The 27,802-nt window shown below is 46.7% G+C and overlaps 1 protein-coding gene across 1 annotated transcript in view; it reads left to right on the top strand.

Annotated features, from left to right (window-relative positions):
* LOC148141963 (putative G protein-coupled receptor 139) overlaps window positions 1–21,648 on the top strand; it is an 81,131-nt gene extending 59,483 nt beyond the window's left edge. Inside the window, exon 2 of the mRNA XM_087977068.1 lies at window positions 20,741–21,648. Coding sequence (XP_087833194.1) covers window positions 20,741–21,648 — 908 coding nt within the window. The remainder of the gene's footprint in view (window positions 1–20,740) is intronic.
* The last annotated feature ends 6,154 nt before the right edge of the window (window positions 21,649–27,802 follow it).

Raw genomic sequence — 27,802 nt, 5'->3', positions numbered from 1 at the left:
AGCTTCCAATCAATATTTGGGAAGTTGAAATCGCCCATGACTACTACTCTGTGGCTTCTGCACCTTTCCAAAATCTGTTTCCCAATCTGTTTCTCCACATCTCTGCTGCTATTGGGGGGCCTATAGCAAACACCCAACAAGGTGACTGCACCTTTCCTATTTCTGACTTCAGCCCATACTACCTCTAAAGGCAGATCCCCCTCGAACTGCCTTTCTGCAGCCGTTATACCATTTCTAATTAGCAACGCCACCCCCCTCCTTTTTTACCACCCTCCCTAATCTTACTGAAACATCTGTAACCAGGAACCTCCAACAACCATTCCTGTCCCTCTTCTATCCACGTTTCTGTGATGGCCACAACATCGTAGTCCCAGGTACCGATCCACGCCTTAAGTTCACCCACCTTATTTCTGATACTCCTTGCGTTGAAGTATACGCACTTGAACCCATCTCTGTGTCCGCAAGTATTCCCTGTCTGTGCTACCTTCTTCACAGCCTCCCTACATTCTTGGACATCCTGACAAACAGCTAGCCTACTTGCTGGATTACAAGTCCGGATCCCATCCCCCTGCCAAATTAGTTTAAACCCCCCCGAAGAGTGCTAGCAAACCTACCTCCCAGGATATTGGTGCCCTTCTGGTTCAGGTGCAACCCGTCCTGCTTGTACAGGTCCCACCTTCCCCAGAATGCAGTCCAATTGTCCAAATACCTGAAGCCCTCCCTCCTACACCATCCTTGCAGCCATGTGTTCAACTGCACTCTCTCCCTATTCCTTGCCTCACTGTCACGTGGCACCGGCAACAACCCAGAGATGACGATTATGTCCGTCCTAGCTTGTAGCTTCCAGCCTAACTCCCTGAGCTCCTGAATGACCTCCCCACCCCTCTTCCTACCTATGTCGTTGGTGCCAACGTGCACCACGACTTCTGGCTGCACCCCCTCCCCCTTAAGGATTCTGAAGACACGGTCCAAGACGTCTCGGACCCTGGCACCCGGGAGGCAACAAACCATCCGAGAGTCTCGCCCATGTCCACAGAACCGCCTGTCCGTCCCTCTAACTAGAGAGTCTCCTATAACAAGCACTCTCCTCCTCTCCCCCTTTCCCTTCTGAATCTCAGAGCCAGACCTCGCGCCACAGACCCAGTCACTGCAGCTTACCCCTGCTACCCCAACAGTATCCAAAGCGGTATACTTATTGTTGAGGGGAACGACCACAGGGGATCCCTGCACTGCCTGCTTCCTCCCCTTCCCACCTCTAGCTGTTACCCAGCTACCTCTGTTCTCTGGCGTAGCTATGTCCCTGTAACTTCTATCTATCACCCTCTCAGCCTCTCGAATAATCCTCAGTTCATCCAACTCCAGTTCCCTAACTCGTTCTGTGAGGAGCAGGATCTGACTGCATTTCCTGCAGATGAAGTTGGCAGGAGTATCGGTGGTCACCCCTACCTCGAACATCCTGCAGGAGGAACATTCCACTGCCTGCGCTGCCATTACTCTACACCTCGTCTCCGAAAACAAGAACACTGAGTAGCTTACCTGTGGACTTTAAAATTAGGTTAGAGGAGGAGGATGGGAGGGAGGCCCCACTATGTAGGGCCTGGGGTCTAGAACACACCCACTCAAATATCAGTCACTTACCTTCCCGACCAGCTCTGCGCTCCAACCTCACTTCCGCCCAGTTCGCGCCGCTCTCTGCTGTGACCAGGTAGTCACGGAGGGAACGGTCTTTGCGGAAGGCGGAAAGGGGTGGGGAGGGAGATATATCCCTAGAGGTGGGGTCCGTTTGGAGGTGGCGGAAATGTCGGCGGATGATTTGGTTTATGCGGAGGTTTGTAGGGTGGAAGGTGAGCACCAGGGGTGTTCTGTCCTTGTTACGGTTGGAGGGGTGGGGTCTGAGGGCGGAGGTGCGGGATGTGGACGAGATACGTTGGAGGGCATCTTTAACCACGTGGGAAGGGAAATTGCGGTCTCTAAAGAAGGAGGCCATCTGGTGTGTTCTGTGGTGGAACTGCTCCTCCTGGGAGCAGATCCGGCAGAGGTGGAGGAATTGGGAATACGGGATGGCATTTTTGCAGGGGATAGGGTGGGAAGAGGTGTAATCCAGGTAGCTGTGGGAGTCGGTGGGTTTGTAGAAAATGTCAGTGTCAAGTCGGTCGTCATTAATGGAGATGGAGAGGTCCAGGAAGGGGAGGGAGGTGTCAGAGATGGTCCAGGTAAATTTAAGGTCAGGGTGGAATGTGTTGGTGAAGTTGATGAATTGCTCAACCTCCTTGCGGGAGATGAATTGCTCTCTGGCCCTACCGCAGCTGGTCTGACCAATTTTCAAAATGCCAGAGTTTTTTACACCCCCAACATTGTTCCCTCTCATTGGTTTGATGTTGTTAATACAACAAACTCATGTTCAATTTGGTTTCAGTATCCTGAGCATAATTTAAATTAATTGTTTAAATCTGAATGGTTTTCATAACATCAACCAAAACACAGGTATCCCTTTAACAGTCAGTTGTTAAATGGATCGGTTTTGAAACAACCCATTCCTTAGCTGTTATGCTTTGGCTGCACTTTAAATTTACTTTGAAATTCGGAGAACACTTTCTATCTTAGAGTTAGCATATACTCTTCAGACTTCGTAACTCTCTGTGCTGGTGGACATTTCTTCAGACTGCAGATACTGCACTGAGCTGGGTGGTGAGCTCAGACCATGCTTGGTGGGTCTGGTGGTGTGGCATCCTCTGGGAAGCGAATGGTCTCCTCTGTACTAGCCTATCCACCAGGACCTTTGTGTCCCTGTCGACAAATTGTGTTGTAATTGCCCCTTATCTGCCGTGTTCGGATTAAACTTTGCAGGACAGCTCTGAGCTGAGAGAAACGAAGCATGTGCACATAAGCCTTTTAAATATGGCACTAGTGCCAGAGATCACCGGTGCCACGAGATAGTGAGATGAGAAACAGGCAGTGAATGCAGCTTAACACGTGGATGTGAGGCTGGAGCAGGAAGGAGGGCTTCAGATACCTAGACCATTGGGATACCTTCTGGGGAAGGTGGGACCTGTACATGGAGGACGGGTTGCACCTGAACTGGAGGGGCACAAATGTCCTGGGTGGGAGATTTGCTCGTGTGATTCAGGAGGGTTTAAACTAGTTTGGCAAGGGGTGGGAATCAGAGCTACATGTCTGAGAGGGGGGTAGTTGTAGATGGGGCAGTGACAGGATGTAGTGAATCTATCAGGAAGGATTCTCACGTGATGAAACAAAGGGATCGGCTAAAGTGTGTCTGTTTTAATGCAAGGAGTGTCAGAGATAAGAGTGAGGAACTTAGAGCATGGATCAGTACTTGGCACTGTGATGTTGTGGCCATAACAGAGACCAGGGTTTCACAGGGGCAGGAATGGTTGCTTGATGTTCCAAGGTTTAGAACATTTTAAAAGATCAGAGAGGGTGGAAAAAGAGGAGGGGGTGTAACATTGCTAATCAGAGAGTGCATCACAGCTACAGAAACGAAGGTTGTTGAGGAAGGTTTGTCTACTGAGTCAGTATGGGTGGGAGTTAGGAACAGCAAGGGAACAGCCATCACACTGGGGGTTTTCTACAGACCCCCTAATAGCAATAGAGAGATTGAAGAACTTATAGGCAGGCAGATTTTGGAAACATGTAGATGTAGCAGGGTTGTTGTTATGGGTGATTTCAATTTTCCCAATATTGACTGGAACCTCCTTAGTGCAGATGGTTTGGATGGAGCCGTTTTTGTCAGGTGTGTTCAGGAGGGTTTCCTTGCTCAGTATGTAGACAGGCCGACGAGGGGAGAGGCCATTTTGGATTTGGTGCTCGGCAACGAGCCAGGACAGGTGTCAGATCTCGCAGTGGGAGAGCACTTTGGTGAAAGTGATCACAACTGCCTCACATTTACCATGGCCTTGGAAAGTGAAAGGAGCAGTTAAGGAGGGAAGATATTTAATTGGGGAAAAGGAAATTATGACACTATCAGACAGGAGTTGGGAAGTACAGACTGGGAGCAATTGTTCCACAGAAAGGGCATAGCAGACATGTGGAGACTATTTAAGGAGCAGTTGTTGCGAGTGATGCACGAATGTGTTCCTCTGAGACAGGTAAGAAGGGGTAAGATTAAGGAACCTTGTATGACAAGAACAGAGGAACTTCTCGTCAAAAGGAAGAAGGAGCTTACGTAAGGTGGAGGAAGCGAGGATCTAGCACAGCTTTCGAGGATTCCAGGCTTGCTAGAAAGAAGCTCAGAAATGCACTGAGGAGAGCCTGGAGGGGGAACAAGAAAGGCTTGGCAATAAGGATTAGGGGGAACAAAGGCATTTACTCATACGTGAGGAATAAGAGAATGATCAGGGAAAAGGTAGGGCCCATCAGGGATAACGTAGTGAACTTGTGCGTGGAGTCTGAGCAGATAGGGAAGCCCAAAATGAATTCTTTTGCTTCGGATTTCAATAAGGAAAAGGACCTTGTTGTGAATGAGAACTTTGAGGAGCTGGGATACAGGATTGAACAGATCGAGATTGATGAAATTGATGTGTTGGAAAATTTCGCAAACATTAAGATTGCTAAGTCCCCAGGGCCAGACCAGATTTATCCCAGGCTGCTCCAGGAAGTGAGAAAGGAGGTTGCTAAGCCACTGGCGAAGATCTTTGCTTCCTCACTCTCCACGAGAGTCATACCGGAGGATTGGAAAGAGGTGAATTTTGTTCCTCTTTTCAAGAAAGGCAATAGGGAAATCCCTGCAATTACAGACCAGTCAGTCTTATGTCTGTGATCAGCAAGGATTTGGAAAGAATCCTGAGAGATAGGATTTATGACTATTTGGAAAAGCATAGTATGATTACAGGCAGTCAGCATGGCTTTGTGAGGGGCAGGTCATGCCTCAGAAATCTTACTGAGTTCTTTGAGGAGGTGACAAGACAGGTCAGCAAAGGTCAAGCAGTGGATGTGGTGTTTCTGGAATTCAGCAAAGTATTTGATAAGGTTCCTCATGGTAGGCTCATTCATAAAGTCAGCAGGTATGGGATGCAGGGAGATTTGGCTATCTGGATTCGAAATTGGTTGGCTGACACTAGGCAGAGAGTGGTTATAGATGGAAAGTATCCTGCCTGGAGGTCAGTGGTGAGTAGTGTCCCGCAGGGCTCTGTTTTTGGGCCTCTGCTCTTTGTAGTTTTTATAAGTGACTTGGATGAGGAGGTTGGGGGGTGGGTCAATAAATTTGCAGATGACACTAAGGTTGGAGGTGTTGTCGATAATATCGAGAGCTATTGCAGGCTGCAGCATGACATAGACAGGATGCAGAGCTGGGCTGAGAAATGGCAGATGGAGTTCAACCTGGATAAATGCGAAGTGATGCATTTTGAAAGGTCGAACTCGAATGCTGAATATAGGATTAAAGACAGAATTCTTGGTAGTGTGGAGGAACAGAGGGATCTGGGTGTGTAAGTACATAGATCCCTCAAAGTTGCCACCCAAGTGGATAGGGTTGTTAAAAAGCATAGTGTTTTGGCTTTCATTAATGGGGGATCGACATTAAGAGCCGTGAGGTTTTGCTGCAGCTGTACAAGTCCCTGGTGAGATCACACTTGGAATATTGTGTCCAGTTCTGGTCGCCCTACTATAGGAAAGATACGGAGGCTTTGGAGAGGGTGCAAAGAAGGTTTAGCAGGATGCTGCCTGGACTGGAGGACTTGTCTTATAAAGAGAGATTGACTAAGCTCGGACTTTTCTCTCTGGAGAGAAGGAGGAAGAGAGGAGACCTGATCGAGGTGTACAAAATAATGAGAGGAATAGATAGAGTCAATAGCCAGAGACTTTTCCCCAGGGCAGGATTGACTGGTACGAGAAGTCATAGTTTGAAGATATTAGGAGAAAGGTATAGAGGAGACATCAGAGGTAGGTTCTTTACGCAGAGAGTTGTGAATGCATGGAATGCGTTGCCAGCGGTGGTGATGGAAGCAGAGTCATTAGGGACATTTAAGCGACTGCTGGATACGCACATGAACATGTGAATTGAAGGGTGGGGTTATTTTATTTTAGATTAGGATTAATCTTCAGCACAACATCGTGGGCCGAAGGGCCTGTTCTGTGCTGTACTTTTCTATGTTCTATGTTCTACCACAGAATATTCAGGGGAAACCAGGTGATGGCAAATACCTCCAGCTGTGATGGGTGGGAGAATTGGGCTGGCATTGAATGAGAGGGATGCCATGGGGTGGGTGTTTAGTTAATAAGTTGAGTTGGATAAGACAGCACCATGAAACTAGCTCAGCCTCATACAGACAATGTCTCTGTCACAGTCAATGAAAATGACACGGAGACAAATTATTGTTAGATTCAGCCCAATGAGTCAAAGTCTCTGCTGACGCCACTCCCAGTTACAAAGCTGCTGAATCAATATGTTTCTAATATTCTCCATCATCTGCACTCACCCAAATCCCATTCAACCAAACCTTCCTGGAAATATTGGCCCATGTTGCAGGATGATATTGAAGTGTACTCATTTCAGCATTCTTAATCCTGTGAAGACATGCTTCCATGGCATTGTCTCTCAATCTGCCCCTCTCTATTTCCCAAACCTCTCCCATTTGTTGATGTTGAAACTGATCTCACTGACATCTCCCTCTGGTAGTGATTTTCACATCCACAGCACCCCTTGTCATGGCACAATGGAGATATGGAGCCGTCAATGAATGGGAGCTGCATATCCTGTTACTTCTAGCATGAGATGCAAGTTCCCTGCACAGCTCCTATGTTACAAAAATACCTAGTCTTTGTTTATTGATTGATTCACTGGAGTGGACTGCGCGGTGGTCCACCCTGGACAGATTGTCAGGCTGTATTGAGCAGTACACTAGCCTGGTCTGCACAGTGCTGCATGATGTACAGATACCTCCTCTGGCTTTACGGTATCTGCACTGGTTCTCTGAGGTGAATTGACAATGTGGTAGAACGGAACGTTTCAGTTGATTTGGCAATGCCTTTATTTTATCTCATTCTTCTGATCAATCCTCCAAAGTCTGACAGCTCCAGCTCCTCCCATTTCTCCGTCTACCTGCATATTTTTTGCATTAATTATTTGTCCCGTTTTAACATAAATATTTTTTCCTGGCCCTTTGTGTTGCTCTCCCGGAACAGCTTTCAGATTATGTCTTTTAACTTGTTCTGTGCCTGTTGACTGACTGCCTGTATTAGTCACTCTCTGCTGACCATGAGCTCAGTAACATGAGGTTACTGTTATTGTTTCAGACCAGGATTCTAACTTGAAATTGAGAGGAGTTTGACATAATTGTGGTATTGAAAGGTTTGTAGAAATGCTGGGGATATTTTCCTAGAGATTGGGTTTTACGCTGCTGTGCACAGACACAAAGAAAGAAGACTTTGATGACCCACTCTGGTTAAGTCATGTTGACTATAGTTACAACACTGGGATCTGCAACATGTCCAGCAAGTGGGAGCAGTGGCTGCAGAGAGGAGAATCTCTGTCATATGGAATGGGGAGTCACAATCAGATCAGCCGTGGTCTTGTTGCACTTTGGATGACCCACTCCTCCAACTTATTCATATGTTTTTGTTTGTAACAAGTCAATTCTCCTTCTCTCCCAGTGTATTATACTGCTAGGGAGTGAGTCACCTCCTCCTGTTCCTGGGTAACAGGATCCTGGGAGCTCACTGGCCTCCAGCTTTTCCTGTGTCTCAGTCTCGAGCTGTTGAAAGACTGCCTCCTGTTCCTGTGTACTTGGTTTGTGGAAATAGATGTCCTCCTTCTTTTCCTGAGTAACAGGCTCAAATAGTTGAGTGCTTTTCTGCAGCCCTCACTTTCTCCTAGTCATTTGGTCCAGGTACACTCCCAATGCACTGGCAAAGCATTGCAACAAACCTCAGAGTAGTTGGGGCATGGAATGGCCTGCCTGCAACAGTAGTAGACTGGCCACCTGTAAGGGCATTAAATGGTCATTGGAAAGGCATATGGATGAGAATGGAATAGTAGGTTAAATAGGCTTTCGATTGGTCCTACAGATCGGCACAACATCAAGGGCTGAAGGGCCTGTATTGCACTGTAATATTCTATGTTCTATGATGGGCAGATAGTCCAGTTTACTGTGCAATAGACTGGCATAGTCTGTGCAGCTCTCCATGCTGGCCTCTCTTCTTGTTCCAGTTTATGGTATCTGGGCAGATCCAGAATTTGATGTAACAAACCATTTCAACTGATCTGGCAATGTTCTCATTATGTGATTTGGATATTCCAAGTCTCACTCCTCCAGTTAGTCCCATTCCCCTGTCTTTTTCCTTCATACTTCCAATACACGTTTTCGATTAATTAATTGTCTGTTTCTGTTTTTAATTGGAATCTTTGTCCGTCGGTATGTTTCCTGGCCTCGGGTTTTGCCTCCCACGTGTATCAGGTGCTGGCATTGTGAATCTCAGAAACAATTAAATGGTGTGTGACTGACTGTTGTTCACTTCCCGGTGTGCCCCATTTGGTGCTTCATGTTGGACAGGAGGGTTCCAGTATCTTTGAAACGTGGTCTGTGCCTGTCCACTGAAAGCCTAAGTTTGTCCCTCTCAGCTGATTGTGCGGTCAGTAACACGAGGAAGTCCCATAAGTATTATTGTAAAAGACCTAACATCCAACGTGTAGCTCAGGGACGTCTGGATGATTCTTGGTATTAAAAAGTTAATGGAGGAGCTGGGGATGGTTTTCTGGAGGTTGTGCTGTGACCCGCCTCAGACATTCAGGGAGACCTGAGGATTTGGTGACCCAACTCTGGATGGAGTCTGGGGACTGTAGTTACAGCATCTGGGTCTGTAATATGAACAACAAATGGAGCAGGGGCTGGAGAGTGGGGCAGCTCTGAAACCACGGAGTGAGTGTGGATGGGGAAAGGGATCTGCTGTATCCATCCCGGGTTTTCCAAGACCAGCTTCCCAAGCTAAACTTATCCCAGGAGCAGTGTGTGAGGGGACCCTGACTGAACAAGGAGCTGGTCACAGAGCTGTGTCACCTCATTCAATATGACCTGCAGCGTCACACCAGGGGGAGGACAGTGCTGCCAGTGGCTGATAGGGTCACAGTTTCATTCAGCTTCTAGGATCCGGAACTTTCCAGGCAGAAGTGGGTGAGATATTCATCATCTCCCAGTATGTCGATATCAATGTCATCATTCACTGATGGAGGATATTAATGGTGGATGTGGAAAATATTCTTTTTTTCCCTCAACAGAAAGCAGCAGGATATATTCTTGTTTTCCCAGTATAGTGGGATTCCTGATTGTGTACATGGCTCTGCAGGTCCCCATATCAATGTGGAGAGGTAGACAAACTGAAGGAAGTCTCATTCCATGAATGTTGCAGTGTGCCCATGCACAGTACATCATGTTGGTGAATACCCACTGTCCTGGCAGCAGCCACAGCCTCTTCATTCAGAAGCAGGCAGCCATTCCCATCATCTTCAGATCTCCATGGAGAAAGAAAGAATGGCATCTTGGATAAAGGCTGTCCCCTTGATACACTGCTCAATGTACTCTCCCTCTCAATAGTCCCCACCACCAAACAGTTGAAACTTTATTGCTGGAACAGCACAGCAGGTCAGGCAGCATCCAGGGAACAGGAGATTCGACGTTTCGGGCACAGGCCCTTCTTCAGGAATCATTCCTGAAGAAGGGCCTGTGCCCGAAACGTCGAATCTCCTGTTCCCTGGATGCTGCCTGACCTGCTGTGCTGTTCCAGCAATAAAGTTTCAACTTTGTGATCCAGCATCTGCAGACCTCACTTTCTCCCCACCACCAAACAATCAAACTAAAATACCGTGTGTGAACTGAGAGCAATGGGGCCACTGGGAACATCAGGGAGCAGACCGCCAGGGAGATGGAGCAACACTTACGATGTCTGAACAGGTCAGAGTGAACCCTCCAGTACACACTGTATCACTAAGTCCTGTAAAGTCTCTCTATTCATGCAATATACTGCCTTTTATTCTTCCTGAAAAATTCACAGATTCACAGTTGCTCACGTTATATTCCATCTGCCGAATTGTTGCTCATTGATTATATATTTACGGACTCTCTATCTTTTCTTGATAATTTTGCTTCCTAACTGTGTTAGCATAATTGACAAATTTAGTTTGATTGTATTTGTTTCCTTTTTCTATATCGTTACTAAAGGTTGTAAATAATTGAGGACCCAGTACTAGTCACTGTGTCACTGGAGTCATTAGTTTCTGTTAAACTGACTTAGAATAATTTATCCCAGTGAGCAGTATCTTCAATATGGGGATAAACTCTTCCTCCACAAGGACAGTGTGCTGGATGCTCCGACACATACTGTTAGGGATAGATACAGGATTAGAATCCCTACAGTGTGGAAACAGGCCTTTCAGCCCAACAAGTCCACACCAACCCTCCAAAAACTAACCCACCCAGACCCATTCTCCTACATTTACCCCAGACTGTTACACCTAACGTACACATCCCTGAACACTATGGGCAATTTAGCATGGCCAATATTACACCTAACCTGCACATCTTTGGATTGTGGGAGGAAACCCACGCAGACACAGGGAGAATGTGCAAACTCCACACAGACAGTTGTCTGAGGCTGGAATTGAACTCAGATCCCCTGGTGCTGTGAGGCAGCTGTGCTAGCCACTGAGCCACCGTGCCATGCCAAACGTCAATGAAAATGGTTTGTTATTCTTGAATAAAAGGCTCCTCCACAGGATAGCAGCCAGTGACAAGTGGTGTTCTGCAAGGCTCAGTGTTAGGATCACAACTTTTCACTTTAGACATTAATGATCTAAATAAAGGAACTGTGGCAATCTGGCTAAGTATGTAGATGATACAAAGATAGGTAAAGTGATAGATGGGATTGAGGAGGCGGGCACCTCCCTCCCCTTCAAGGGTCTCTCCATTTCCACTAATGACCACCGACTTGACACTGACATTTCTTTACAAACCCACCGACTCCCACAGCTACCTGGATTACACCTCTTCCCACCCTATCCCCTGCAAAAATGCCATCCCGTATTCCCAATTCCTCCGCTCCACCGTATCTGCTCCCAGGAGGACCAGTACCACCACAGAACACACCAGATGGCCTCCTTCTTTAGAGACCACCATTTCTCTTCCCACGTGGTTAAAGATGCCCTCCAACGCAACTCATCCACATCCTGCACCTCCGCCCTCAGACCCCACCCCTCCAACCGCAACAAGGACAGAACCCCCCCCCGGTGCTCACCTTCCACCCTACCATAGACCATAGAACATAGAACAGTACAGCACAGAACAGGCCCTTCAGCCCATGATGTTGTGCTGACCACTGATCCTCATGTATGCACCCTCAAATTTCTGTGACCATATGCATGTCCAGTAGTCTCTTTAATGTCCCCAATGACCTTGCTTCCACAACTGCTGCTGGCAACACATTCCATGCTCTCACAACTCTCTTGGTTAAGAACCCGCCTCTGACATCCCCTCTATACTTTCCTCCAACCAGCTTAAAACTATGACGCCTCATGTTAGTCATTTCTGCCCTGGGAAATAGTCTCTGGCTATCGACTCTATCTATGCCTCTCATTATCTTGTATACCTCAATTAGGTCCCCCCTTCTCCTCCTTTTCTCCAATGAAAAAGGTCCGAGCTCAGTCAACCTCTCTTCATCTTTCCTATAATAGGGCAACCAGAACTGGACGCAGTATTCCAAGTGCGGTCTAACCAAAGTTTTATAGAGCTGCAATAAGATCTCACGACTCTTAAACTCAATCCCCCTGTTAATGAAAGCCAAAACACCATATGCTTTCTTAACAACCCTGTCCACTTAGGTGGCCATTTTAAGGGAGCTATGTACCTGCACACCAAGATCCTTCTGTTCCTCCACACTGCCAAGAATCCTATCCTTAATCCTGTACTCAGCTTTCAAATTCGACCTTCCAAAATGCATCACCTCGCATTTATCCAGGTTGAACTCCATCTGCCACCTCTCAGCCCATCTCTGCATCCTGTCAATGTCCCACTGCAGCCTATAACAGCCCTCTGTACTGTCAATGACACTTCCAACCTTTGTGTCGTCTGCAAACTTGCTGACCCATCCTTCAATCCCCTCATCCAAGTCATTAATAAAAATTACAAACAGTAGAGGCCCAAGGACAGAGCCCTGTGGAACACCACTCACCACAGACTTCCAGGCAGAATATTTTCCTTCTACTACCACTCACTGTCTTCTGTTGGCCAGCCAATTCTGCATCCAGGCAGCTAAGTTCCCCTGTATCCCATTCCTCCTGACCTTCTGAATGAGCCTACCATGGGAAACCTTATCAAATGCCTTGCTGAAGTCCATATACAACACATCCACAGCTCAACCCTCATCAACATTTCTAGTCACATCCTCAAAGAACTCGATAAGGTTTGTGAGGCATGACCTGCCCCTCACAAAGCCGTGTTGACTGCATTTAATCAAACCATGCTCTTCCAGATGGTCATAAATCCTATCCCTCAGAATCCTTTCTAACACCTTGCAGATGACAGACGTGAGACTTACTGGTCTGTAATTGCCAGGGATTTCCCTATTTCCTTTCTTGAAGAGAGGAATTACATTTGCCTCTCTCCAGTCCTCAGGTACGACTCCAGTGGAGAGCGAGGATGCAAAGATCTTCGCAAGTGGCGAAGCAATTGCATTTCTCGTTTCCCAAAGCAGCCGAGGACAAATCTGGTCAGGGCCTGGCGACTTGTCAATCTTAATGTTGGACAAAATTTTCAGCTCATCAGCTCCCTCTATCTCTATCCATTCCAGCATGCACACCTGCTCTTCAAAGGTTTCATTCACTACAAAGTTCGTATCTTTCGTAAAGACAGAAGCAAAAAACTCATTTAGGGCTTCCCCTACCTCCTCAGACTCCACACACAAATTCCCTATGCTACCCCTGATCGGCCCTACTCTTTCTTTGACCATTCTCTTATTCCTCACATAAGTGTAAAATGCCTTTGTGTTCACCCTAATCTGTTCTGCCAAGCCTTTCTCATGCCCCCTCCTGGCTCTCCTCAGACCATTTTTGAGCTCCTTCCTCGCCTGCCTGTAATCCTCTAGAGCTGAGCTTGACCCTAGCTTCCTCCACCTTATGTAAGCTACCTTTTTCCTTTTGACGAGAAGCTCCACCGCTATCGTCATCCAAGGTTCCTTTATCTTACCACTTCTTGCCTGTCTCAGAGGGACATATTTATTCATCACTTGCAACAACTGTTTTTAGATTAGATTAGATTAGATTACAGTGTGGAAACAAGCCCTTCGGCCCAACAAGTCCACACCGACCCGCCGAAGCGAAACCCACCCATACCCCTACATTTACCCCTTACCTAACACTATGGGCAATTTAGTATGGCCAATTCACCTGACCCTGCACATCTTTGGACTGTGGGAGGAAACCGGAGCACCCGGAGGAAACCCACGCAGACACAGGGAGAACGTGCAAACTCCACACAGTCAGTCGCCTGAGGCTGGAATTGAACCCGGGTCTCTGGCGCTGTGAGGCAGCAGTGCTAACCACTGTGCCACCGTGCCGCCCACTAAACAGTCCTTAAACAGTCTCCACATGTCTATAGTGCCTTTACCATGGAACAATTGCTCCCAATCCATGCTTCCTAACTCATGCCTAATCGCATCATAGTTTCCTCTTCCCCAATTAAATATCCTCCCATTTTGCCTAATCCTCTCCTTCTCCATAGCTATGTAGAATGTGAGACAGTTGTGGTCACTATCACCAAAATGCTCTCCCACCACAAGATACCTGCCCTGGCTCGTTTCCGAGCACCAAGTCTAGAACAGCCTCTCCCCTCGTCGGCCTGTCAACGTACTGAGTTAGGAAACCCTCCTGAACACACCTTACAAAAACAGCTCCATTCAAATCTTCTGCTCGAATGAGGTTCCAATCAATACTGGGAAAGTTAAAGTCACCCATTAGAACAACCCTACTACGTCCACACTTTTCCAAAATCTGCCGACCTATGCTTTCTTTCATCTCCCTGCTGCTATTGGGGGGCCTGTAGTAAACCCCTAATGAGGTGACTGCTCCCTTGCTGTTCCTAATTTCCACCCATACTGACTCGGTAGGCAGATCTTCCTCGACAAGGGAAGCTTCGGTAGCTGTGATACCCTCTCTGATTAGTAGTGCTACACCCCCTCCTCTTTTCCCCCCTCCCTATTCTTTTTAAATGTTCTAAACCCTGGAACATCCAGCAACCATTTCTGCCCCTGAGAAACTCATGTCTCTGTTATGGCCACAACATCATAGCACCAGGTACTGATCCATGCTCTAAATTCGTCACTTTTATTCCTGATACTCCTTGCGTTAAAGCAAACACACTTTAACTGATACCTTGGTTCCTTCCCAGGAAATTCCTTCCCACTAGCTGGTCTACCTCTTGCTATTGCCTCATCTGCATCAACTCTCACAACTCTCAGGTTCCCCCCCCCCGCCATACTAGTTTAAACCCTCTCGAACTACTCGAGCAAAACTTCCACCCAGGACATTGGTCCCTTTCCAGTTCAGATGCAACCCGTCTTTCTTGTACAGGTCCCACCTTCCCCAGAAGGCATCCCAATTATCTACATATCTGAAGCCCTCCCTCCTACACCAGCTACACTGCCATGTGTTAAACTGCTCCCGCTCCCTGTTCCTTGCCTCGCAATCTCATGGCACCGGTAGTAAACTAGAGAACACTACTCTGTTCGTCCTGCTTTGCAGCTTCCACCCTAACTCCCTGAAATCACTTTTTATATCCTCGATCCTTTTCCTGGCTATATCATTAGTGCAATATGTAACACGATTTCTGGCTGTTCGCCCTCCCCTTTCAGAACCTTATACACCTGATTGGATACGTCCCGGACCCTGGCACCAGGGAGGCAACATACCTTCCGAGAATCCCGATCCTGACCACAAAATCTCCTGTCGATTCCCCTAACTATCGAGTCCCCTACCACGAGTACTTTTCTATTCTGCCCCCTTCCCTTCTGGGCCACAGTGTCAGGCTCAGTGCCAGAGAACTGATTGCTATGGCTTTCCTCTGGTAGGTCATCCCCTCCAGCAGTATCCAAAACGGTATACCTATTGCTGAGGGGAATGTCCACAGAGGATCTCTGCACTGTCTGACTGTCCCCTTTCCTCCCCCTAACTGTAACCCATCTATCCTTGTCCTGAGCCTTAGGAGTGACCAACTCCCGGTAACTCCTCTCAATTACCCCCTCAGCCTCCCGAATGATCCGTCGTTCATACAGCTCCAGCTCCAATTCCCTAACACGGTTTTCAAGGAGCTGGAGTTGGGTGCACTTCCTGCAGATGTAGCCAGCGGAGACATGTGCCATGTCACCCACCTGCCACATTCTGCAGGAGGAGCAAGCAACTGCCCTAGCATCCATACCCCACTTACCTGAACACCCACTCAAGTACTAAAGTAGAAAGCTTAGTTCAAGTTGCTATAAAAATTAATAACAAACTTATATCCAATAGAGGAAGTTTAGAATGAACATTACCTTATTAACTAGGTTAGAGGAGGAGGGTGGGTGGGAGACTCTACAGTAGTAGAGTCTCGAGTTTAGCCGTCTTGCTGATACATATGGTCACTGCTTTCCTTCCCGGCTGCTCCTCCGGTCCACGTCACTTCCCCCGCTGCTCCCCCTCCTTCTGTGAAAGGGAAAACACCGCTGTCCGCTACCGGTAAGTAATTTTTTTAAAAACTGCCTTACCTTAGCTGCAGTGTTCTGGCTTCGTCTTGCCTCCGCTGCTGCTCGCACTCAAAATGGCTGTTGGTGTCGAAGGGTGAGAATTTATACTCACTGCTTACCTTCCCGGCTGCCCCTCTGGTCCTCGTCACTTCCTCCGCTGCTACTCGCACTCAAAAATCTAACCTTCGCTTAAACCACGCCATCAGCCGACATTTCTGCCACTTCCAAATGGACCCAACCACTAGGGATATATTCCCCTCCCCACCCCTTTCTGCATTCCGCAAAGACCATTCCCTCTGTGACTACCTGGTCAGCTCCATGCCCCCCACCCTCCCTTCCCGGCACCCTCCCCTGCCACTGCAGAAATTATAAATCCTGGGCCCACACCTCCTCCCTCACCTCCATCCAAGGCCCCAAAGGAGCCTTCCACATCCATCAAAGTTTTACCTGCACTTCCACTAATATCATTTATTGTATCCATTGCTCCCGATGCGGTCTCCTCTACATTGGGGAGACTGGACGCCTCCTAGCACAGCGCTTTAGGGAACATCTCCGAGACACCCGCACCAATCAACCAAACCGCCCCGTGGCCCAACATTTCAACTCCCCCTCCCACTCTGCCGAGGACATGCAGGTCCTGGGCCTCCTCCACCGCCACTCCCTCACCCGACGCCTGGAGGAAGAACGCCTCATCTTCCACCTCAGAACACTTCAACCCCAGGGCATCAATGTGGATTTCACCAGTTTCCTCATTTCCCCTTCCCCTACCTTACCCCAGCTCCAGCCTTCCAGCTCAGCACTGTCCTCATGACCTGTCCTACCTGCCTATCTTCCTTCCCACCTATCCACTCCACCCTCCTCTCTGACCATCCCCTTCATCCCCACCCCCATTCACCTATTGTACTCTTTGCTACTTTCTCCCCATCCCCACCCCCCTCTCATTTATCTCTCCACCCTAGAGACTTCTTGCCTCTATTCCTGATGAAGGGCTTTTGCCCGAAACGTTGATTTTCCTGCTCCTCGGATGCTGTCTGATCTGCTGTGCTTTTCTAGCTCCACTCTAAATTAGACTCTGCTTTCCAACATCTGCAGTCCTTGTTTTTACCTTGTAGAAAGTTTTTCACAGGTTTGTAGAGTGGGTAATGAAGTGACAGATGGAGTACAACATGGGAAAGTGTAAGGTTGTGCATTTTGGTAACAAGAATAGAAGTATGGACTATTTTTTAAATGGAGAAAAAATTCAAAAGAGACTTGAGAGTTCTAGTCTAGGCTTCTTTGAAGGTAAGCTTGCAGGTTGAGTCAGCAATTAGGGAGGAAAATGCAATGATAGCATTTATTTTGAAAGAATTTGGATATAAAAGCAGTAATGTACTTTTGAGGCTCTAGAAGAGTCTGGTCAGACCACATTTGGTGTATTGTGCGCAGCTTTCGGTCCCATATCTCAGGAGGGATGTACTGGCCCTGGAGCGTGTTCAGAAGAGCTTCATGAAAATGGTCCCAGAAATGAAAAGCTTAACATATGAGGAACTTTTGATGACTCTAGGCCCATATTCTATGGAGCTTAGAAGGATGAAGGGGGATCTAATTGAAACAGACAGAATATAGAATGGCCTGGAGACAGTAGATATTTGAAAGATGTTTCTATTTGTAGGAGAGATTAGGACCCGAGGGCACAGCCTTAGAGTAAAGGGAAGACGTTTTAGAATGGAGGTAAGGAGAAACCTCTTCAGCCAGAGAGTGGTGAATCTATGGTATTCACTGCCACATAAGGCTGTGGAGGCCAGGTCAGTGAGTCTGTTTAAAACAGATAGGTTGATTGTCAAGAATATTGAGAACTACAGGGAGAAAGTGGAATCATGGAGTTGAAAAACTCACCAGCCATGATTGAATGGCAGAGCAGACTCGATGGGCTGATCGGCCTAATTTCTGCTCCTGTGTCGTATGGTCTTATACCCAGACATAGTGATAGTGCTTCATGAAACATTACTCATCAAGGTTTGGTTCTCTGAGCATGATGATGTCAGACATTTTCTTGACCAATGAAAATGAGGAAAAAAGCTGACAATGGAGCAGCGAATAATGGGTTATAAAGCTGAATGAAAGGCCTTCTATCTGAATGTGTGTTATATTCTCAAAAAGATCGAGGGATCCAATGTATACACTGAGGGAAATGAATATGATGTAATGACATGAGAGAGATTTGGCTACTGATTGACCGATATTGGATACTGAATATCCAGGACATTTTATATTTGGGAGTGTTAGACAAAAATAAAAAGGAGGTAGGGGAGTTCTCCGAATAAGGGATGATGTCTGTATGATCGCAGGTGATGATAGAACATGAACTGTTCAAGGCATTGGTATCATCTTATTGTTTTGTGCACAACATGCCAGTTGAGTCAAGTTTGGGGGAGAAATCAACAGCGCGGCCGAATGGATCTCACTAAACTTAATGGGCAGAAGGGCCTTTTTCTTTGATGTGGAACTGTATGGCTCCATCACATTCTATAATTGACATTATTTTTGGCAGGCTGGACGTCAGTTAATGGAGCAGAAGATAAGATGCCGAGGGAAAAGGCATTATGGGTGGAGCTGAGAAATAAGAAGGATACATTGTTGGGGCTGTATTACAGGCCTCCCAACAGTGAGCGTGAGGTAGAAGAACAAATAGGTAAACAGATTATGGAAAGATGTAGAGGCAACAGGGTGGTGGTGATGGGAGATTTTAATTTTCCCAACATTGACTGGGATACACATAGCGTCAGAGGTCTGGATGGGGTAGAATTTATAAGAAGCGTCCAGGAGAGTTTTCTAGAGCAGTATGTCAATAGTCCGATGAGGGAAGGGGCCATATTGGACCTGGTACTGGGGAACGAGCCAGGACAGGTGGTAGAGGTTGCGGTGGGGGATTTCTTTGGGAACAGTGACCACAATTCTGTAAGTTTTAGAATACTCTTAGATAAAGATGAGAGTGGTCCTAAGGGAAGAGTACTAAACTGGGCCAAGGCCAATTATATCAAAATTAGGCAGGAACTCAGAAGTGTGGATTGGACACAGCTATTTGAAGGGAAGTCCACATTTGAGATGTGGGAGGCTTTCAAAGATAGGTTAAAGATAGTGCAGGATAGGCATATCCCGTTGAAGGTAAGGAATAGGAAGGACAAGATTCGTGAACCGTGGATGACAGGAGAAATTGTACGACTGGCCAAGAGGAAAAGAGAAGTGTACATAAGGTCTAGGCAGCTAAGAACAGAACGAGCCCTGGAGGAATATCGGAAGAGGAGGACAAGTCTTAAAAGAGGAATCAAGCGGGCTGAAAGGGGTCATGAAGTAGCTTTAGCAAGCAGAATTAAGGAAATTCCCAAAGCATTTTATTCTTATATAAGAAGCAGGCAGGTAACTAGAGAAAGGATTGGTCCACTAAAAGATAATGAAGGAAGGCTGTGTGCCGAACCTGATAGAATGGGTGAGATTCTGAATGATTACTTTGCATCAGTGTTCACTGAGGAGAGGAACATGATGAATCTTGAGATTAGAGACAGAAGTTTGATTAATCTGAATCACGTTGACATTAGTAGGGAAAATGTGTTGGGTATGCTAAAGGTCATTAAGGTGCACAAATCCCCAGGACCAGATGGAATCTATCCCAGGTTGCTGAGGGAGGCAAGAGAGGAAATAGCTGGGGCCCTGACAGATATCTTTGTGGCATCCTTAACTACAGATGAGGTGCCGGAGGACTGGAAGGTTGCTTATGTTGTCCCCCTGTATATGAAGGGTAGTAGGGATATTCTGGGTAACTACAGACCAGTGAGCCTGACATCAGTGGTGGGGAAGTTGCTGGACAGGGTACTGAGGGATAGGATCTCTGGATATTTGGAAAGGAATGAACTTATCGGTGATGGGCAACATGGTTTTTGTGAGGGGTAGATCGTGCCTTACCAACTTAATAGAGTTCTTTGAGGAAGTGACCAAGTTGTTAGATGAAGGAAGGGCTGCTGATGTCATATTCATGGACTTTAGTAAGGTGTTTGATAAGGTTCCCCATTGTAGATTAATGGAGAAAGTGAAGTCACATGGTGTGCAGGGTGTCCTAGCTAGGTGGATAAAAAACTGGTTGAGCAACAGTAGACAGAGGGTATTAGTTGAAGGGAGTTTCTCGAAATGGAGAAAGGTGACCAGTGGTGTTCCACAGGGGTCAGTGTTGGGGCCACTGTTGTTTGTGATATACATAAATGATCTGGAAGAGGCCACTGTTGATATGATCAGCAAGTTTGCAGATGACACAAAGATTGGTGGAGTAGCAGAAAGCATAAGGGACTGTCAGAGAATACAGGAGGATATAGATAGACTGGAGAGTTGGGCGGAAACGTGGCAGATGGCTTTCAATTCAGAAAAATGTGAGGTGATGCATTTCGGCAAGACTAATTCTACAGTGAATGATACAATGAATGGAAGAGCCTTGGGAAAAGTTGATGGGCAGAGAGATCTGGGAGTACAGGTCCATTGTACCCTGAAGGTTTCTGCACAGGTGGATAGAGTGGTCAAGAAGGCATATAGTATGCTAGCCTTCATTGGACGGGGTATTGAGTATAAGAGCTGGCAAGTCATGTTGACATTGTACAAGACATTGGTTCGGCCACATTTAGAATACTGTGTACAGTTCTGGTCGCCACATTACCAAAAGGATGTGGATGCTTTGGAGAGGGTGCAGAGAAGGTTTATGAGGATGTTGCCTGGTATGGAAGGTGCTAGCTATGAAGAGAGGTTGAGTAGGTTAGGTTTATTTTCACCAGAAAAAAGGAGATTGAGGGGGGACCTGATTGAGGTTTACAAAATCATGAAGGGTATGGACAGGGTGGATAGAGACAAGCTTTTTCCCAGGGTGAAAAGTGAGAGGTGGAAAGTTTAAGGGGGATACATGCAGTAAATACTTCACACAGAGGGTGGTGGGCGTTTAGAATGTGTTGCCAACAGAGGATGGATCCAGGCTGATGGATAATGTGTTTGTTTTCCTTCCTCACAGTTACCGTAGTGACGATTTACGTCCTGCTTTATAAAGATTGTGGATTGTCTCCATGTGTCAGACGTTACCTGGGGGCGATGGCAGCAGCGGATTTTCTAGTCATTATCTTTGACCTGATATTGAGACAAATTCCAATTATTTTTAAAAAACAGTTTGATTTCATGAGGAATATCCCTGTGTGTAATATCCACGCCGTCCTGCTTTATGCAGCCACTGACTGCTCTGTCTGGTTCACCGTCACTTTCACCTTTGATCGATTTGTGGCCATTTGTTGCCAGAAGCTGAAAAGTAAATATTGCAGTGAGAAAACGGCGGCTGTGGCTCTGGGAGCAGTGACTGTGCTGAGCTGTTTAAAGAACATTTTCTGGTATTTTATGTTCTCACGTTGGTATTGGCTGAGGAACCTCTCCTGGTTTTGTTTTGTATCAATCGCTGTTCGTCATTCTCTGTTCTGGTCCACAATTGAGTTCCTCCACCATATTCTAACCCCGGCTCTCCCATTTCTCCTGATTCTGCTGCTCAATGTTCTCACCGTCAGACACATTTTAGTCACCAGCAGAGCCCGTAGGAGACTCCAGGCTCGGACTAATTGGGATGGTCAGTGTGACCCAGAAATTCAAAAACGAAAGAAATCCATCATTTTACTGTTTGTGATCTCGGCCAATTTCATCCTGTTATGGTCAACGTTAATGCTGTTTTCTATATGGTACCGGATGTACTGGATTGGGTATGATTCTGTGTATCTAGGTTGGTTTGTGATGGAATTGGGCTTCATGCTGCAGCTCCTCAGTTGCTGCACAAACACCGCGATTTATGCCGTGACCCAGACTAAGTTCAGACAGCAGCTGAAGAATGTGCTGAAATATCCCTTTACCCAAATTCATCAATCAATCAAATTCATTCATTAATCAATCCATCCAGGATTTTCACATTCCAGTTCAATGTTTGAGCAATGAAACAGCCTGTCGCTATGGTAACAGGCTGAGGGTCGTGCTAGTTTGTCCAACCTTATCCCACAGGGGGGTTTCAGGGACACATTTCAATGTTTCCCTCAACTCAGGGACCAGTGAGAAAAGGCACCATTCCACTGACTGTATCGATAACTTCAATTTGTAAACAATAAAAATGTTCATTAAAAAGTGCTGACCAGCAGAGTCAACTATCTTGCTGTTAGTCTTTGTGCTGAAGAAGCTGAGTCAGAGAGAGACAGACTCGGCCCCAACTCCTGCTCCTCAGGAAAGGGGAGGGGCGCAGGGCCCTGCTCAGGAGTTGAGTTTAAGTCACTGTGTCCTTGCTTTCATCTCTGGGCGATCCACTCCAATCTGGCTTCAGTAGAATTCATCTCTCTCACTTGTTCCCTCTCTCTCCATAGCTCCCTCCCTCCCTCCCTCACTCTCTCTCTCTCCTCGTCCCATTTTTGTCTCCTTTTGCTCATAACAGGGAAATATTCGATGGCACAAAACTGCTATCTCCAAAGACACTGTTTGAAGAAGGTTTCACAGGCTATGATGTTTTCACCAAAATAATCTGCCGCCTGTGTCCGGGCATAGGGGGGGCCAGCATATGCTGGCACTGTATCACTTTAAACACAAGAGAGTGATAGAGTGAGAGAGAGAGAGAGAGAGACAGAGAGAGACTCGGAACCTCTGATTTATCACTTTTAATTCATTTATTCATAGTTTGTGAGAAGATTTGTAGCTTGGATGCTCGTTGTTGTGGTTCTGTTCGCCGAGCTGGGAATTTGTGTTGCAGACGTTTCGTCCCCTATTTCCTCCAGAAACATCACAGAAGCGCTTCACAGGAGGCTCCCAAGCACTGAGGATGTCACCTAGACAGGGGACGAAACGTCTGCAACACAAATTCCCAGCTCGGCGAACACAACCACAACATCATTCATTCATTTTAACATCCTCCAGTTAGTGCTATTGCAGCCAGATACAAACACAAGGATACATATATGGAGAAACCAACAACATGACCGTTGTATCAGTTTAAACAGTCACATGAGGGAACAGGCTAATTATATTTCAATGGATTCACCCCCAAAACAACAGACTCACTGCACAGAAACACGGGCACAGAATTACATTAATACACACATTCAGACGCACTGCCTTTTACACACACAACTACAAAAACACAGATAGCTCAACAGAGGTATGCAACACACAGATGCAAAAACACAGACGCATTTATAAACACACATGTACAAACAGACACAGACACACATACAAAGACCGAAATACACAGACACTGATTCACACACACACGCACACCCAAACACTGACACTCATACAGACACACGCAGACTGTGTGCAGCAACTGACATTGCCCTCAGTTTAACCTACTTTAACACACTTGTGTCAATCAGTTAATTTCCAGCTTTTCCTGATGAAATGTCAGTGAGAAAGTGAAACAATGTTGTGATGCCCCTCTCTTCATTATCAGATAAGAGATTAATGCATTGAATAAACTCATGATCATTTGTAAAATAAACAAACATCCACTCATTAAACGGATCCATGTAATCTCTTGACGTCCACCTATGAAGTGGATCGATATTCATTCTTAGGAGCTCCTTAAAAGTTAACTCACTGACTTTACTGGTTAATTTCAGTCCCACTCAAACCTTGTGTTGGTCTGTGAAGTGTGTGTGTTTGTGTGTGTGAAGAGAGAATGAGAGAGAGAGTGACTGAGTGAGTGTATGAGGGGAGAAGTTAGGGACAGACAGAAGCCATTGGACTGAAGTTTTGAGTTGCTGCTTTCTCTCACACCTCCTCCTTTCCCACTTGTACCTCCCAAAGAAGACTCTTGGTTTACTCTGTACCTGGAAGACATGTGTTCCAGGTTGTGTGAGCTGGGAACTGACTCGACGAACCGGGATTTGGGAGGACAGAGGGTGGTTTATAAACCAGATATAGGCATGCTTGCTTTTGTCACGTGGATGGGGTCAGGAGGGAATAGTGTGAAAGAGACCATTCCTTCCATGACTTCCTTGTCAGGTCCAAATCCCCCGACCAACCCATCCTCCAATCCCGAATCCTTCCACTGCCACCACTACAAGTCCAAACCCTGGCCCACACCTCCCCCCGTCTCCTCCATCCAAGGCCCCAAAGAATCCTCCCACATCTGACAAAAATGTACCTGTACTTCTACAAGCATCATCTAGTGTGTCAGTTGAACCCACTGTGGTCTCCTCTACATTGGGGAGACAGGGCGCTAACTTGCAGATTGTTTCAGAGAGCATCTCTGGGACATCTGCACCAACCAATCCCACCACCCTGGGGCTGAACACCTCTATTCCCCCTCCCACTCTGTGAAGGGCATGCAGATCCTGGGCCTTCTTCATTCCAAACCCTAACCACATGACACCTGGAGGAAGAACGCCTCTTCTTCCACTTTGGGACCCTGCAACCACACAGAATTAATGTGGATTTCACCAGATTCCTCATTTCCCCTCCCCCACCTTATCCTAGTCCCAACCTTCCAACTGGGAACCCCTTCTTCAACGGTTCTACCTGTCCATCTTCCTTCCCAACTTTCTGCTTCACCCTCCCCTCCGACTTATCACTTTCACCCCACCTTCATCTACCAATCACATTCTCAGTTACGTTATACCCCAACACCACACCCCCCCCCCCCTCCCCCTCCATTTATCTCTCAGTTCCCTTGTCCCACAAGCCTCATTCCTGATGAAGGGCTTATGCCCAAAATGTTGATTCTCCTGCTCCTTGGATGCTGCCTGATCTGCTGTGCTTTTCAGCACCATACTCTGGAGACTCTTATCTCCAGCATCTGCAGTCCTCACTTTCTCCTCCAAGGACTCTTTGTTCAGTCACATTTCCCAGGACCTTAAACACTACAATAAATATTCAGCCCTCCACCTGCACCCCCACCCCCTCAACCAACCCAGCGCTGAGTCCAAATTAGCCCCCATGGAAAGAGGCAGAGGAACAGAGGGGCAAAGTCAGACAGACTCAAACCCCCAGAGAAAGAGACAGAGGGATAGAAAGACAGAGACAGAGTGATGGAGATACAGAGACATACGTTTGTTGAAAACCCAGGGCAGGGGTGGGAAGAGAGAAACGGGGAGACAGAGTGAAACTGCCAATGAGAGAGAAAGCATAGACAAACGCAGGCAGAAAGAGTGAAGCCCTGAGGGAGAGGCAAAGGGATACAGAGACGCAGGCAGACCGAGAATGAAACCCCCACCCCCCAGGGAGAGACAGAGACATGAAGAGACAAAGGCAGACAAAGACTGAAACCTTGAGGGACGCAGACAGACGTATAGAGAGTGACAGGCAGAGTGTAAAACCCAGGGAGAGAGAAGGCAACAAAGAATCACAGGCAGCTCAAGAGTAAAACCAAGGGAGAAAGAGAAATAGAGGAATAGAGCTGCAGGCAGACAGAGACAGAGGGGTAGTAAGACAGGCAGTCAGTGTGAAACTCTCAGGAAAACAGAGAGAGGAACAGAGAGAGAGACAGGCCGATGGAGTGTGAATCCCCAGGGGAGAGTGGCATGTGTTATGGAGGTGCAGGTGCGTTCTGTACCTTCAATTCAGAGTGAAAGCTGGCAAGGATTTAACAAGCAGAGAGTGCGCTGAACAATTTAAAAACCAAATTAAACATTTGGTTGTGAAACAAATGCCTGGAGCTGAGTTGCCTTGGTACCAACAAATACAAATTCAGCCAATCAGTTTAAATTATGCCCAAAGTTACCAAAATCCAATCGATTTTAAAATTTAAAGTTTTGATGACATCAAACCAACAAGCCAGTCCAATGTTGGGGAGTGTAAAAATTAGGTATTTTGAACTTTGAGCCAGGTGGCAACAAGCACCAACTAACTGGCCGCAGAACCCGCTCTCTGGATGGTACCTGTTCATATGAAATCTCTGAAGGAGAAAACCGAAGAAAAGAAGACAGGAAAATCTACCAAAGGAAAATACAGCGGAAAGTCGACCCAGCTGACTGGTTTTGAAATTAGATTATTTTGTTAAACTTAATTGGGGGTAGGGGGAATGGGAGGGGGGGTGGTTTTATGAGATCAGAATATTGTTGTAGAGTGGGGGGAGAATAAATTGATCAGACAAAGAAGGTTTGCAGAGTAGATAGTTGTTGTTTAATGTTTTGGTTTACTTGGAGTAAAAGAATAACTTGTTTTTTTTTCTTTAATGGTGGGATTTGGGTAGTTCTCTGTCACTCATACTTTAACAGATTACAAGGTGAGGTGAGCTTTTCTGTGTGTCTGGTTTAAACTGGCAGAAGGGTTTGCCTGTCATGTAGGAAGAGAATGAAACCCTCTGGGAGAGAGACAGATGTATAGACACAGGCAGACAGAGAGAGAAGCCCCCAGGAAGAGAGAGAGTGACAGAGACACACACAAACAGACAAGAATAAGGAGACAGGGATAGAGCGACACAGACAGAGTTTCAAAAACAAGGGCGGAGACAGAGGGATGGAGAGACACAGGCAGAGTGTGAGAACTCCAAGAAATGAGCAACTGAGTGATAGAGAGAGACCTGCAAACCATGGAGAGAGAGAGAGAGAGAGAGAACAGATAGAGACGGGCAGAGTGTGAAACTCAGGGATAGAAAAGGCAATGGAGTGACACAGACAGGCAGAGAATAAACCCAAGTGAGAGAGGGAAAGAGATATAGAAAAAGACAGAACACGTAACCCCCAGGGAGAGAGGCAGAGGGATAGAAGGGTACAGGCAGACATGGTGGGAAATCCTGAGAGATAGAGGCATAGAGAGGCACAGGCAGACAGAGATTAAAGTCCTGAGAGAGAGAGAGAGAGAGAGAGAGAGAGGCAGATATAGAGACAGGCAGACAGAAAACAAAATACTCCAAGCGAGAGACACTTGGATAGAGGGACCCAGGCAGACAGAGTGCAAAAGCCCTGGGAGAGAGGTAGAGGGATAAGGGACACAGACAGACAGTGAGTGGAATCCCCTGGGAGAGACAAAGCAATAGAGAGTGACAGGCAGAGTGTGAAACCCCCAGGGAAAGAGTGACAGAGTGATAGAGAGAGAGACATGCAGAGAGCATGTGAAACCATGGGGAAAGATACAGGAGCCTGGAGTGTGGTGCTGGAAAAGCACAGTAGGTCAGGCAGCATCTGAGGAACAGAAGAATCAACAGTTGGGGCATAAGCCCTTCATCAGGAATGAGGCTTGTGAACCAAGGGGGCTAAGAGATAAATGGGAGAGGCAAAGATAGCTGGGATTGCCATTCCCCAGCCCCACCAACATGACCTTCTCTCACTACTATCCTTATATACAGATGAAGCAGGACACCACTTCGACTGGGACAACACATCCATCCTAGGACAAGCCAAACAGAAACACGCTCGAGAATTCCTGGAAGCATGGCATTCCAACTGGAACTCTATCAACAAACACATTGGGTTGGACCCGTTTACCACCCCCGAGAAAAAGAACAGGGAGTGACATCTTCAACCCAAAGAAACCCAAACATATAAATAGAAAGCAGGAATCATCAGCATTGCTTCATCCAGAGGCTCATTGAAGATGTTACCTAGTATGGTGATGAACAATCTGAAAATAAACCTTCCAGCTCAGTGAGCAAACCTACATTCATAGGCATGGAGGATTGTATTGGTAGAAGGAGCTTCAGGGATAGTGACTGCTGTAGGAGTTTGCATGGATAGGGAAGTTTGTGTTTACTGGAGAAGGTTAGACTGATGCAGACAGTGTTAGGGATTGAAGAATTTGATAGCAGTAGGGAGTGTTCTATGGACTGTAGGAGGTTATAGGCTGAGGAAAGATTATAGGGACTAGAGGAGACTACAGACATCTGGAGGATTAAAGGTTTGGGAAGACGTTATTGAGGTAGGCAGTGTTCTAAGGGTGGGAGAAGGTTGTAGTGATCATTAAATTTGTCAAGACTTACTTGCTTTATTGATATAGAGTGGGACTGAGGATGTTACAGTCAAACGGAAATTCATCCATTCTAAATGAGTTTACAGAGATATGAATGGTTTGAGGAGTCGCAGGAGGTAACAGTGATGGGGAGCACTGTAAAGAATGGCTAAGGTTA

The sequence above is a fragment of the Chiloscyllium plagiosum genome, unplaced genomic scaffold (genome assembly GCF_037043375.1).
Source record: "Chiloscyllium plagiosum isolate Xiang-an unplaced genomic scaffold, Cpla_swu_hap1 HiC_scaffold_31, whole genome shotgun sequence".
Classification (NCBI taxonomy): Eukaryota; Metazoa; Chordata; class Chondrichthyes; order Orectolobiformes; family Hemiscylliidae; genus Chiloscyllium; species Chiloscyllium plagiosum.
This window is presented reverse-complemented; position numbering and strand designations above follow the sequence as displayed.